The sequence below is a fragment of the Cryptomeria japonica genome, chromosome 9 (assembly GCF_030272615.1).
Source record: "Cryptomeria japonica chromosome 9, Sugi_1.0, whole genome shotgun sequence".
Classification (NCBI taxonomy): Eukaryota; Viridiplantae; Streptophyta; class Pinopsida; order Cupressales; family Cupressaceae; genus Cryptomeria; species Cryptomeria japonica.
The window spans coordinates 639,855,165-639,870,841 of NC_081413.1; the positions used below are offsets into that span (position 1 = coordinate 639,855,165).

The window sequence follows — 15,677 nt, forward strand, 5'->3', positions numbered from 1 at the left end:
TCAAAAAATACATCCATACATGTTCCACAATGGTACATAAATAGTGCATAAGTCATCCATACATGGAAAACAACCATAAGTCATAACATATTGCATCCCATCATATCGATGCATATCATATCATCTATCACAATAATATCGGAGTACAAAATTGGACTGTCTGTCCTAAGTATGGCCCGCAGGCTGACTACCAAATGACAAACTACAAAATGTCCACTGTCTGTCCTAAGGAGCACGTGCCTCTATCACTGGGTGCTCCCTCTGTCCTCCTCATCCCTGCCATGTCTCATGGATGATGTCCCTCCTGGTCCTGGCTGTGGTGGTCTCATAGGTCCACTCACCCCCATGCTGCTCAATGACCTCCGAGAGCGTGCCCTGCTCTCTGTCCTCGATTGTGCCCAATATGAAGGTGCTCTCTGCTCTGGTGGAACTGCACTCTCATATAGTGTCCTCCAAAGGCGTATCTCCTCTCTAGTCTCTACCAGCATCTGTCCTAGCTCCCATACACTGGAATCCTGAATCGACCCAATATACTCAGTGACTCTCTGTTCTTCTTGCTGTGCCTGAGCTACAGCTATATCCTGAGCCGCTGTGAGTCTGGCTATCTCCGCTCTGCACTACTCATGCTCTCTCTCTAAAGTCGCAATGTGATCCTGCTGACTCGCTATGATAGCCCTGCACATCTCCATCTCCTCTGTCCTAGCTGTCTCCGGCTCTATGGGTATATCCTGTCATGCCTCCTGCTCGTCATCCCCATCCTCATCTCCGTCATCGTCATCCCCATCCTGCTGCCCATCCTCATCATCCCCATTCACATCTCTATCCTCATCATCCCCATCATCCCCATCATCTTCATCCCCGTCCTCATCCTCCTCATCCTCATCATCTCCCTCCTCCTCTCCTGTGAGTGGGAAGTCTTGTTGTTGTCTCGGTACTAGAATGTCTGGATCTCTCAATGGCACTGGTCGTCGTTGTGCAAACCATCTATCATACTCATCTGTCATCCCGGCGTCCACCACATCTGATCTCCAATCCTACTATCTCTGTTGTAGCTGTGAGAAGTTAGCATATGCTATGTGTGGCTGAATCATACTCCCCCAATGACTCGTCTCTCTGTGCGATCAGGCAAAGTGTGCAGTCCTCCTAGGTACATCCTGCCTCTCTCCAAACTGTCGTCTGACTCTCTCTGGCAGGTACATCTCAATCACTCTCTGGCAATTCACTGGTCGCCCAATCAAGTATCTCTCCTATCTACAATACGGTAGCTCCTCGCTGTCATTTGACCATCCAGGGCAATCACGATATGGCCTCCATATGAACTCTCTCAGTCTGTCTAGCTCATGTTGCCAGTACAATATGTATCCAAAAGGACCCTATCTTAGTGCTCCACCATAGCAATACACATATGGTCAGTATGGTACTATCTATCTCTCTTTCATCGGCCGACATATAGCTATGTGCTCAAATGCCCATACCTGTAGTAATGTGACTCCACAACTCAAAGTCTGAACTCCCTGATATGCTATCTGATGCAGCTGGAAATACAGCATAGCAAGCACACATGGTCCCCATGCGTACACTGTCCCCTCTGTCACCATCTGCTCTAGCACTCTTCCCCATCCAATAGGGAATCCATGTCCTCGTCTATCTCCTGCTAGTAGACATGCTATCACCACTGCTATCACCACATATCGTCGATCATACTCTGATGCCATCGTCTCCCAGCCAATCTCCCTCTTGACGATATCCAGATCATCTGCGTCGCACTCAAACAGTCTGCACAATGCATCTCTCCCTATCACTGGGTCATACTCTATCATCTCTCCATGAATCAGAATGCGGAGGATACGTCATACGTCCTCCGGTGTCACCGTCGCCTCTCCAATCGCCAGATGGAATGAGGAGGTCTCAGAATGCCATCGCTCGGCCAGTGCGGTAAGCAGTCCTGTGTTTGCCCTAATCTCGGGCATGAATTTGATATAGTATATCCCAAGTCCTGCTAATGTATCTCTCTCTGTGCTCCTGAGTCTATGTCGTAACATGAAGCAATCTGGTTGGTTCTCCAGCATGATCAACGGATACTGTCGCCTCTGCATCACAAATTGGGGCACATTTTGTTAGTTTTAGAGTTTGCTCCTATGGGTTGCATTTCCTCATTTTCATGTCTAATCAAGGTGTTTTTCATCTAATCTGACCTATCCTACCCTTATCCCCTTTTTCTGGATCATTTGCATGTCATTTTGACCAAAATTAGGGTTTCCAATGCACACTTGCGCCTGTGTCAAGGAACCTACACCTGTGTTAGGTAACCTGCGCTTGTGTCTCCCTACACAAGCACAGAAGACCTCACACAAGCGCAGGATTTTTCCTACACAAGCGCAGAAGTAAGTTTCTACATTTTCTGTGGGCCCCACAATGTCCCGCAAGCAATCAAAAGTCATGAAATTGAAAACATGGGTTTTTGAGATCCATACCGTTGCTCCCGCATCATCCGGTCGTCTGAATGTGTGTATTCATTCCCCGAGATGATCCGCCATTGGAATGTTTGCCATCTCTCTGCAAGTGTCCTTGTCCAGATCAAAAAATTCTCCTCTTTGTCTAGTGCAAATGAGCAATTTTTAACCTCTTGGTCTCATTTATAGCTCTTTGTTAGTGCATAGATGGACGTGCATCCTCTCCATCTTATGTTGGTTGTGGTCTTGTGCATCTTCAATTGCTTATCCTTCCTGCATCCAATATCCGATTGTCAGTCCGTTCGATCCTATCATCTTTATCGATCAATTGGCCTCTTTTCTGCATGTTTCCAGCCAATTCCTCGAGGGGGCATGCATATGTCATTGTTATTGTCTGGGGCATTTTCATTATTTTTCTTTGAAACAACGCTTAAAATCACATTGTCTCAAAGAGGGGCAAAATGTAGACACCTAAAAATGGTCAACGCTTGCGGAGTCATATTTTAACATTTGCGCATTGCCTCATTTTAGGTTTTTGCGTCGCATTAACATTTCTCCTATGATTCGCACTTGGTCTTTATCATTTGTGAACATCGAGTCATTCCTCTACATTCTTCATTCGTCTCGCTCTCAAATTTGGTCTTGTTGACAAGGCTATCCAGTCATGATTTTGATCGAACTTATCTTGTCGCATCAATATGCGTGCTAATTTGTCATCATTTTGGACATCGTCAATCCTAATTAGGGTTTTGTCCTCTTATCAATCTTGTCGATTTGTCATCAATCCTTATCATTTTCAATCTTATCGATTTGTCATCAATCTTTATCATTTTCAATCTTGTCGATTTGCGATCGATTTGTCATTGATCGTTGTCCTCTTATCAATCTTATCGATTTGTCATCAATCTTTATCATTTTCAATCTTCTCATTTTGTGATCGATTTGTCATCGATCGTTGTCATGTTCGATCTTGCCATTTTGCGATCGATTTGTCATCAACCGTGGTCATTTTTAATCTTGTCGTCTTGCAATCTATTTTGTCATCGATCCTTGTCCGCTTGTCAATTTTGTCATTTTGCGATCGATTTGTCATCAATCGTTGTCTGTCTCAAATATGTCAATGTGGATCAATTAGTCATTGTTCCTCATCAATTGGTGTATTTATCAATCAAATCATTTAATCAAAATCAAATTGAATCAATTATCTTCAATCAAGACCTAATTGTCATTCTCGCATTGCTAATTTATCTTCTAGGGTTTTGTGATTTAATCATTTAACCTTGTGTGTCATTTCTTCCTCTATGATTAAATAATTTATTTATTTATCCTAAGTCTTCTTGTTGCAATTAAATGTTCATTTAATTGGTTAATTATTCCTCTTTGTGAATTAATTAATAAATGAAAAATTATTAATTAATTTACCTAATTTCTAATTTTCATCAATTTCCTAATTTCTAATTTCTTAATTTCCTCTTTTTCCTATTTTTCTAATTTTCTAAATTCTTAATTTCAATTTCCTCCTATTTCTCTCCTAAATTCATGGGGATGACATAGCAATTTGTCATAATTTGTCATAATTGACAATCAATCAATTCTTGACATAGAAATTTGTCATAAATTGTCATAAATTCTTGACATAGAAATTGTCATAAATCCTTGCATAGCAATTTGTCATAGACATGTCATAATTTTGCTATTCTTGATTTGAATTTCCATTCAAATCACTATCATGCTAATCTTGTCATTTCTCCAATTTATCTATAAATTGGATGATCTTCATCAATCAAGGCTAATAATTGATAATCAGACTATCGAATTTACGCTTCTAGTACTCTTGATCAATAATCAATGTCAATCTTGCTTTCAATTATGTGAGTGCACTTGTAGGTGAGATCCACAACCAAACCATTTGAAGAGGAAAGAAGAACAATGGAGCCGCATGAAGGGGCATTCAATTCATACCTTTGGTTTGCTTAATTTCTAGTTTTGAATGTTTTTATTTCATGTCTCTATTGAGTGTTGTTTAGGATTAGATCATTGCAATTTAGTTTTGTGATTGAGCTAATGATTAGTATTTTGACTTGCATGTGATGATTTCCTATTTTCTATGCTACAGTAACAATGCCTAAGATGATAATGAGATGGGATCCTTTGTGCTCCAAAATGGGGGATATTTATAGTATTTCCAAGGCCAGGGGTGAGGTGGTAGGAATTAACGGTCAAGATTGAGTCTGAAGATATCAAGGGTGAAATTGGAGGAGGTTGGAGAAGAGGTTGGAGGAAGGGACACTTGTCATCTCCATGGTAACAAGTGTCAAGGAGCCTTGCTCATAAGAGGGAAAGTGTCCAAGAGAGGAGACATGTGGCCAAAGTGCCATGTGTCTCAAGGGGAGAATATCCACACCATAGGAGGTTAGGATAAGGAGGTTAGAATGTGCAAGATAGGAGAGGGTTAGTTAAACCCAACGTTAGGTGGAATGGGTTAGGTTAGAGGGATGGTTACGTTAGGTGGTTAGAAGTTAGGAGACATGTGGGTAATTTGAATTTTAAAATTCAAATAATAGGAAAAGAAATTAATTTTCAACAACTCATAAATTGATTTGTTTTAATTAATTAGGGAATTAGAAGAATTGATTGAATGGGGGGAAGATTAATTAATTTGAATTTATTAATCAAAGGGGACTTATTGAAATGGACCTATTAAATAAATCCTTAGATTTATTAATAAGTAGATGAAAGGTAGAATTTAATCAAATTGCTTATGATTTCAATTAAATTAGGAAGAGGGATTAATTAAATAATTGCTTATTTAATTAATTATCTTCAGACCATTTTTACGTGTATACATGTTGCCCCTCTTTGAAGCAAGGTATGATGACGTGTTGATTCAAAGAATGATCTTATTTTGATGATGATATTAGTTCGATAGAATGCCCAAGACATTGATTAATAAATTGTGGTATAATGATGGGACCTTGGGAGATCAATTGAGATAATTGACTTTTGGAGGGTGTGAATTTTTGCGAAATTGATATCCTGATTAGAAATGATTTGATTTCTCAACTGTGGTTGATGAAAGTGTGAGTTCTACAATCATGGTGATGCAGTTCTCGATGTGATGATTGATAAAGTGTGATTGATTAAATTGATAAGATCGAGATTCAGTTTGGTTTCAGGATTGACACCTCCTATATAAGACAAAGATAATCAAAACGTCTGGTTTCAAGAATATATATATCCTGTATAAGACTTGATCAGAACGTCTAGTTCCAGGAAAGATACATCATGTATAAGACATGATAGAATAGATTTAGATGTGACCAATTCATAGAATTGATAATGTTGATTGGGTAAAGAACTGACATTTTGTTGATATCGGGTTGCAGGAAGATTTAGATATGTTGATGTTGGTTTTGTTGAGGGGGTAACATAAAATTAGCGATGGGTTGACAATATCTGGAGAGAAATGAGTCATCGGTCTGATTGTGTATACACTTATGATGATACCTTGTTGATTTATGCGATAGATTTAACCTTGGATAAAATGAGCTTGTGCGAACCCTTGCAAGAATGAGATGCAAGCTAAATGCAAATGCCAATGCAAAGCTACGACCGTACCAGTCACTGGGTTATTGTGTTTTGTTATCATTGATCTTTTTCTTTTAAAATGTGGGAAGTGAGTGCAAACATCGATGATATAATTAAACCATGATTACTTGAGTACTACTTTCCTGCATTTTGATATTGCAAGTTAGCACAAACATCGAGGTATAATTGAACTAAGATGACCTTAGTGTTGCTTGCATAAAACAAGAAGTATTAACCATTTCTATACGCAAATTAGAAATGTCTTCGATGATACTCCAATGATCATGTCTTGAGACAAATTTGCATGTATTAATGATTAATTTACAAACAAGAAAAATATCATGTTCCTTCCTTGTTCCTCTAGTCAGAGACATCATGGAGTCACTTAGAAATCACGATAGCAAAAATCAAGATAGAAAATTTTTTAATTAAGGTAAAAGCAGGTTTTGAAGGGGCCCTGAAACCCTTTACAAAATGACCTTATAAGATAAAAGCATTAAGAAACCAGGAGGAACATACTCTAGGAAAACCAACAAAATAACTAGAAAAAACCAGCTAAAAGCCCCAAAAAACCAGCAAAAACTAGCCAGATAGACAAAAAGAACTAATTTATGTTTTTCAAGGCATTAGCGAAGTTACTGCTAATCCCATACAAGTCTTTGATATTCTCCCTAAGATTAGGGATTTCTTTAGCAGACGCAACAACAACTTTCTTAACACTTGCTCTGGTTCTCTTAGCTGCTCCACCAGGTGTAGCTTCCCCGCTTCCAATCTCAATTGCATCTTCATCCATGTCGAGGTCCACCATTGGTTTGGGAGAGATAGAGTTATTGAGGACCTTCGAGATATGCTCAAGATTCTTTGTAACAGCAGACAAGATATTCGGGATCATTCCCAATAGGTTTTTCATCGCCACTTTCCCTTCTTCCAGATAGTCAATCTAAGCTGCCATTTTTTTAACCTTTTCCTCCATGTCCTGCTTCCATTGCTTCTAATTCCTATCATCTTCCTTCCTTTTCTCATCCATCTATTTCCCATTTTTTCCCAAGTTCTTTAATAGTTCATATGTCCATCTGTCATAACCCAATCTGGCCTCAGTGAGTTTTTTAAGGTTATCCAGGAATAACCCTTCTCCAGTGCTCTCCTTATCCTCACTCAGACTATCCTTAGTCGTTTCCTTCTTGGATTCCTTGTTCTTCTCCCTCTCAGAATTCATATCTTTTTCCTCATTATCCTTAGCATCCTTATCCACCATAGGTTGGCTATTGTCATTGCCTAAGCTAGCACTGTGAATTGGACTATCATTGTCAGACTCATTCTCACCTTCTTCTTCCTCTGCACCCACATCCTCATCTTTCCAACTTTCCTCACCCTCTGACTCGTCCATTTCCATTTCACTGCCCTCTTTTCCAATTTCCTCTGTATCATTCTTTTCATCATAGGCTTTCATCTCAGTGGTGCTCTTGCTTTTTTTGCTCGAAGTAGCCTCCTCCTTGCTGGGTTCCCCTTCCTCCAACTTTCTCTTGCCTTTCCCTAGAGAAGTGGACAACCTCTTGTTTTCCTACATGGCAAGGATTTTATAGTGCTCATAAATGAGCAACATGAGCCCATAATGGAGCATTGGGTTCGAGGGATTCTTGTTGTGTTTATTGAGAGACCTAGACAGGGACCTAAAGAGATAGTAGGGTATGGAAACCCTTTTCTCATGTATGAAGTGGTTTAATAACACAAAGTGATAAGTGTGGGCCATAGAAAAGTGGCCCTCAATAGTTATGTATTCCATGATGGCATTCAAAAGCCAGCCCCAAATTTTTCTTGATGTTGGAGGCTTCATAATAACCCCCTGTGGCTTTTCCAATTTTAGCCTCTCATTTTCCTTATGCGGGAAAAGTTTTACCGCATTATTGGAAACTTTAAGATCTCTAAAAAAATTTAGCCCTGAGTTGGGCATACCTGTCATAGTCACGATGAGGGTCGCGTCCAATTTGAACCTCACACCATAGATTTTAGAAGACCCACTACTCCAATTTTTTAGTAATTTTGGAGACAACGAGATTTACCCTACCTTTGTCGTAATCAACCAGCTTCTCCATGAAACTCGTTAGGGACACTTTTTCCAGCTTTGCCCAAACTTTTGGCATATCCTTCCATCTGGAAGTGTTGTCTGGTTCCTCCCTCCTTAAATCACCTCCCATATTCAATTTCAGACTTTCACCTCTGTTCTTTTGCAAACTCAAAGCTTTCTTCTCGTTGTCTCTCAAAATTTTGAAAAATATGACCCACAAAGTGTGTGGAGTGTTATTATAATTGATTGGGATTCTACCACTTTGCCAAGTAATCATTACCTTTCTATCAATGCATAAAATACTCATATCAACTATCATAATTATTTGGTCCTTCTTTCCCCGTAAATCTATCCTTTCTGAGGACCTCTTTAATACACATATTAACATCTTCCCCATGCCAAATTGTTTGAGATTCAGAATTAACACCTAGGTTCGCCAGACAATCCACCACCATATTTTTCTCTCTAAAGGCATGTTCAATTATTATAACTTTAAAACTAGCAATAATTTCCCTAGCTTTCAAAATTATGTTTTCTATAGACCACGATGGCTCAGTTTCCCCCTTCAAGCACTTAATGATATTTAGTGAGTCTCCCTCCAGCCATAAATTATCGTGATTTAGGTTCTTAGCAATAATTAGAGTATTCAGCATAGTTGAGGCTTCAGCATAATGACTGGTTTAACTCCCCAAAGGGCCAGCAACCGCCACTAAGCAACTTCCAGCAAAATTCCTGACAATGCCCCCATAACCAGCTTTACCTGGATTCCCCTTAGAAGCCCCATCAAAGTTGGCTTTTATCCAACCCTAAGGTGGAAAAGACCAAGCAAGACCTTCTTTGCCCTTCTCCTTACAAGGTTTGGTAGTAGAGAGGTTTCACCTATCATTGAAGTCTTCTTTAGCAACTAGACCATAATCAATGCCATTGAGGCATTCAAAGATACTCCTGTATATTTTATCCACCACCACTTCAGGGTTGGCACTTTTATCCCTAAAAATCCTGTTGTTGCGCTCTTTCCAGATGTTCCAGATAACATTAGGGAAGGTTAGTTTCCACAGCTCCACAATCTTTGGGTTGGAATTCGGGCAGTACCATTGCTACCCGGATTCCCCTAGAGAGTTCGGAAAAACCCAACTCAGCTTCCACCTACTTAAAATAATTTTCCAAATTTCTTGGTTGAAAGTACACAGATGGAGAATATGGCATGCAAACTCTTTTTCCCTGCAACAAAGAGAACACCTATTAGGAAAAACAAATCCTTGCTTTTAAAGGTTGTCCAGAGTTAATACCTTGTTTTGGATAAAGATCCAAAAAAAGATATTAACTTTAGGAATTAACTTCGTATTCCACACTTTAGCCCAAATAGGAGTTTCTTTCATAACTTTATTTTGGATAGCCACAGCCGAGGACACAGAATACTTCCCATCTAGGGTTTCCCTCCATATCAAACTATCCTCTTTGTTGTCTCTCATAATTTTAGAAGAAAGCATAATCTCAAGAAACTTTAACCCCAGACAATGCTGGCTAAATTCAATCCATTTTCCATTTCTCCTGTAATCTCTAACCAAATCCCCATGCTTGTTTTTTAACCAATCTTTCCAATCATATAGGATTGGAATTTCCTCGAGAGGTTTATCCATAATCCATCTGTCTTCCCAAAATGTTATACTTCTGCCATTCCCCAGTTTCTACATTCTTCGAGCTGCATCCCAACTTTTACCCGATTGAACTGCATTCCAAATTGCAAAACCTTCAACAATAAAAGATTTATCCAAAAATTCTTCCTCAGAAGGTTGCATGTGAAAATATTTATTTCTCCAGATTAAATTCCACTCTCTCTCCTCCCCTTTCATTCTCCAAATTTGTTTTGCTAATAAGGCATTATTCATAAAGATTATATTCCATAAACCCAACCCCCCATAGGCCTTGGGAGAGCAGATTTTATTCTAGGCTATAAGGGGAATTCTATTCTTGACTTCCACTTCTGACCAAAGAAACTTTTTTTGGATTCTTTCAATTGCTTCTGCAAAATTTCTAGGGATTTTAAACAAACTGAGAGCATAAACAGGCAAGTTTTGGAGGGTGGCTTTGAGCAGCTTGACCTTGCCCGCTTGACTAAGGACTGCCCCTTTCCAACCTACCCGTTTGGAGTTGAATCTGTTAACCAACTTAATCTAAAAACTATCCTCAGGCTTAATACAAAGGGAGAGTGCCAAATAAGTAGAGGGAAGCTCAGCTATTTTACAAACAAGAATCCTTTCAATCCTTAATTGTCTTCGAACAAGGGTACTGATGAAGAACAGAGAGCTCTTATCCCAATTGATTTTTTGACCAAAAGCAGATTCATAAATATTCATAACATTCTTCATATTTTTAGCTTCCCTAATAGTAGCTTCCCCCATAGTAATTGAGTCATCAACAAACAATTCATGAGTACAAGTAAAATTGGAGGAAGAAGGTTTCAGTCCTTTGAGATTACCTTCTTCCACATTTTTAAAAATAAATCTACCCAAACTTTCAGCTAAAATAGTAAACAAGATTGGGGTGATGGGGTCCCCCTGTCTTAGACCTCTAGTGCTTCTGAAGAAACTTTAAGGGGATCCATTGACAATAACAACAGAAGAGGAAGTTTCCATCAATTGAGAGAAAAGCTGAATAACTTTTTGTCCAAATCCAAAGGCTTTCATAATCCTTAATAGAAACTGCCAATTCACTCTATCATAAGCTTTAGCCATATCTAACTTAAGAAAAAAGCCCTGATTTTTAGCCACCGTAAGAGAATGAATATTTTCATGAATTGAAATAATGGAATCCAGAATCTATCTTTCAGGGACAAAACCATTTTGTTGGGCAGAGATAATTCTGGGAAGAATATCCAGCAATCTTGAGGTAAGAACCTTAGACAAAAACTTGTAAACAAAGTTACAGAGACTAATAGGTCTAAACTTATTAAGAGAATTAGCTCCAGAGATCTTCGAAATTAGGACAATGAAGGTCACATTCAATTATTTTAGAAGCCTTCTAGAACCAAAGAATTCCTTAACACCTTTATAGATACCATCTCCACAATATGCCAAAAAGATTGGAAAAACAACATTGGAAAACCATTCGGTCCAAGAGACTTATCTCCCTGAAAAGAGAACACCGCCTTTTTTATTTCTTGACTAGAAGGTATTTGGGACAAACGTTTGTTGTCTTCCTCAGTCAAGGTAGAGGGAATAGCTTGCAATAGGAGGTTTTGGTTACTGTCATCAAGGTTATCCACATCGCCCAATAGGGTGCTAAAATAGTCCAGAGCTTCCTTTCTTATATCATTATCATCCGTTAAAATCCCTCTATTATAGGATAACCTGGATGGTGCAGGAGCACCTAACCCAAACATACACCAGGACTTTAAAGATCATTCCATGAATCATTTCACTCATATTTGAGTTTATATGGTCATTTTAATGTATTTTGAGTCATTTTGTGAAGCATTGTAAGACATTTGCTCAAGATGTGTATTTGAGTCCTAATATGGTCTAGGAGATCACATTGTGAAAATATTCCCATGGAAGGGTAAATAGGATGTAAAAGTTTTTTTTGAGTCCATCTAAATGTATTTCAAGTGCACAAGCAAAGATTAGGGGTCATATTTATCAAAATGTCAAAATTGTCAATTGTGTCAAAAATGTTGTCAAGCACAAATTGCACTATAAAGTTGCAAACCAAGGATGTAATTGGTCTTGGGTAGTTGTAACTACCATATGGATGTGTGGAGGTTATAAAAACCATCATTTTGTCGAATCCAAGGGGTGTGTGTAAGATTGGAGGAAGGAAATGAATAACATTTGAAGTTTTTACACACTCCACATTGTTTTCTAGGTATACCAGTCCAATCATTCACATTTTTCTTTATGAAAAATCATTTGTAATCATTGGAAATGTATTGGATATGATAATGACATGAGTTAAAAAAAATTTCCCTTTTGTTTCATTTAATTTCAATCATTTTGAAGCAAGTTATGCAAGATTTGGTGAAAACTGTCAAAAAACCCTCCAAATTGGGGTTTGTGGAGAGTTTCACTAAAATATTTTGATTGCACCATTTGAAATTGTTGTAAATTTGGTGTTTTATAGAGGGATGAATTATATTTCAAATTAATTTAGTTTCAATGTGATTGGTTAAGTATTTTATGAGATATTTGATGCCCTAGGCGGATTGGGAATGAAGAATTCTTGTTTTTTTTGTAACAGTCAAAACGGTCTCGGTGTAGAGACCATAACTCCTAAATACACCATTGGATAGTTCTAAAATTTGAATATGGTTAGTTTTCTACAACCTCACCAAAGAGAACTTCAAACTACGTTTGTGTTTGAAAGTTATTAATAATAGAGTACGGGTCTATCAGACTGTCATTAACTGGGACAGCATGATGCATTGTTTGGGTCTTGAATAATGTTTAAAAAGTTATAAATGATATGAAAGGTTTGATATTGGATTGGTTGTTTGGTAATAATCTTGTTAGATTCCTCAAACATATCAAGATTGCAGATTAATGATTATTTTGGGTCATTGAGAACCCTAGGATTGGGACTCCATGGTTGATTTGGGATTCTTGGTTGGTTTTTCATGATGCTCTACATCACTGGATATCTTGTTAACCACTCTGTGCTTAAGAGCAATTAAGTGAAAAAACCAGGTATTTTTATCACCTTCCTTCAAATACAAGGCTCTTGATCTTTGTCACCAGAATGTCTCTTCATTAGAAATAATGGTGTGGTATTTAAACAACAAGCCATTTTCCACAGACCTCAACTCTTGTGAAAGCCCATCCTCTTCGATTTTATCTTGAATTTCTTTTATTTCAGTTTTAATTTGAATTTTACTCTTGAAGATATCCCCAAAGATCTCTTTATTCCAAATTTTGATTTTAGCCTTTATAATATTGAGCTTTTTAGCTATTTTGAATAGGGTCGTTCCCTCAACCTCAGAACTCCACCAATCTGCAACACAAGCTTCCAAAGACGGATGGGATAACCATACTTTTTCAAATCTAAAAGGGAAATTTCTCTTAGCAGATAAAGAATTGGCAGTAAAAGAAATAGGGTAATGATCAGAACCAATCTTGATAACTGACACCAAAGAATAGCTAAACTTAGATAACCACTCAGGAGTAATTAAGGTTCTATCTAACTTAACTTGAATAAGATCATCTCCAGTTCTTCTATTAGTTCAGGTATAGTTAATCCCTTGGAGATCCACATCCATAAGATCTTGTTTACCATCAAGCTGCAAGGGGAGGCCTCCCATCTTCTCTTCCTCTTTAAGCGGAGTATGGAAATCTCCCATTATTATTCATCTTTTATCAGCAAAATTTAGTTTGTCTTCTGCAAGGCTTATCCAATATTTAGCTCTCCCAGTTTTGGTATTAGGCGCATAGACATTAGTGATAACCCAAACAAAGTTATCCTTGATATGCTCAAGCTGCACAGAGTTCCTATTAAATTCAGAAATAATTTCCTTACCTTTAATAGTTTTTTGGTTCCAAAAAATCGTTGTTCCTCCAGAGGCTCCCTCTGAACTAGATCCTATAACTCCATTATTTTTAAATATTCTAATCCTTTCCAATTTATCCTTACTCATCTTAGTTTCCTGAACAAGGACCACATCCAGTTTATGATCTCTTATCATATTACGTAACACATCCTGCTTATGAGGGGCATTCAACCCTCTTATATTCCAGGAAATTATCTTCATACTTTAACCGGGTATAGAGATGACTCGATGGAGCTCTATGTTCCATCAGCACGGTTCTTCCAACTTTCCTGTTCCCTTTGATGTTTCAGAGAAGGTCTCCCCTTCTTTTTGTTTTGGCTTCCAACATCTACCTTTTTCTTATTCTTTCTTCTAGTTGCAATACCTCCATTGGGTCCCTCCTTATTCAATTTTCCCTCTTTCGTACCAAGAATCCTAAGATTTCCTTCCAGGGCTTCCATTTCCACACTATGTGATGGGGTTTTGCATTGAAATGACTTTGGACTTCCATTGGTTAATAACAAAAGAGGCTCAAAATCAAAAATGTTAAAATCTTGCTCTTCATTGAAGTCTTCCTCAATTGCTTTTGTATAAGATGATGTAGACACATCGTCATTGTAACTTTCCTCTGCTTTCTCCTGACTGACTGGCTCTCCCTCCTGGTCCTCTAGATCATTTTTTTATTTGCCTCTATCCTTTGCTCATCTTCTTTAGTGCTTACTATTTGATTATTAGAATAGACACAAGCAAGTTTTTCATTATTACTATTCCCATCCTACTTCACCTCATTTTCTAGTTCAATCACTTCCTTATCTGGATCACACTCTACTGATGGGTCTTCTCTTTTCTCTTTCGTTTGCCATTTCTGCTTCACGCTGCTATCATTCTTCCTGTTCTTACCCTTCTTAAGCAGACAAGATTTTTCCCAATGGCCCAATTTTTTGCAATGAAAGCAAGCAAACGAGAGTGATTCATATTCAATCACTTGGGTCCATTTCCCTAATTTAGATATAATCCCAATAGATTGGGGCATATCCGCCATTTGATTAACATTAACACAGATGTGGGCAAAAACTAACCTTGATTTAGCTGCAATCATTGGGTCAATCAAGAGAAGTTCTCCAAAAGAACTCGCTATCCCCTTGAAGACTTCCTCATTCCAGAACTCCAGCGGAAGGCCTGGGAGGCACGTCCACACAGGCGCCGACACAAAAAATGACTCGTCGAGAGAAAGGTTTGGAGCCCATTTTTGTAGAGCCAAATTTGACTTGTCAAACATCTATGGGCCTTCACATAGAGCTTTATTCATATCTTCTTCAAAGTTAAAAGCAAAGGCAAAAAAAATCCCTAGGCAACGCCGCCACATCCACTTGACCCTTGAGAACCCATTTCCTCCTTATAAAATTCCTAACAACATCAATGTCAGGCCCAAAACCAGCAATTCGTCCAACTAATGTCATAGCTAAACCAAAGAAAATAAAATCTACCAGCTTATCCGGAACAGAGATAGCAACAACCCCTGTTACTAGATCATGAATATTTTTAACTTCTGGTAGCCCTGTTTTTACCAGCGACTTCACTCCAAAAAGTGAAGACCATTTTTTTTCCTTACCTCTATCATGTGGGTCCTCAGTTTTGGAATCTTTGTCTTCACCGATTTGACTGTCTCCTTGTCCTCTTCTGTACCTTGGGATGCCTGGAGACCAGCCTGATTGCCAGTTCCACCCCCAGAAAGGCTGCCATCCCCAGGGAATCCGCCATTCCCAGATTTGAAATTTGGGATTCCCCCTTGCTCTCCTTGCCACTCCGCACCCATCTTCCTTAAAAAAAGTTGTCATCCACGTTTGTTTGTGACTTTTAATCAAGATAGAAAAGTTGAACAATCATGTTAAAATCATTATCCAAAAGATATCATCCATTGAAAAGTGTGTGATGTGCTTAGACTGACATGTGATAGTTTGATGGTGGACAAGTTGATCTCGTGTTCAACGTTGGATGTGTCTTAGTTTTCACTTAACAAGAGTTGCCTGACTATAGTTATACCTATTTGATT

At 38.4% G+C, this 15,677-nt stretch overlaps 1 protein-coding gene across 1 annotated transcript in view; it reads right to left on the bottom strand.

The window, feature by feature from the left end:
• LOC131855872 (uncharacterized) overlaps positions 1-15,440 on the bottom strand; it is a 118,310-nt gene extending 102,870 nt beyond the window's left edge. Inside the window, exons 1-4 of the mRNA XM_059211861.1 lie at positions 15,311-15,440; positions 15,037-15,182; positions 14,409-14,525; positions 7,413-7,602 (exon numbers count right to left, since the gene is read on the bottom strand). Of these exons, the coding sequence (XP_059067844.1) occupies positions 7,413-7,602; positions 14,409-14,525; positions 15,037-15,182; positions 15,311-15,440 (583 nt within the window). The remainder of the gene's footprint in view (positions 1-7,412; positions 7,603-14,408; positions 14,526-15,036; positions 15,183-15,310) is intronic.
• Between the last annotated feature and the right edge of the window lie 237 nt (positions 15,441-15,677).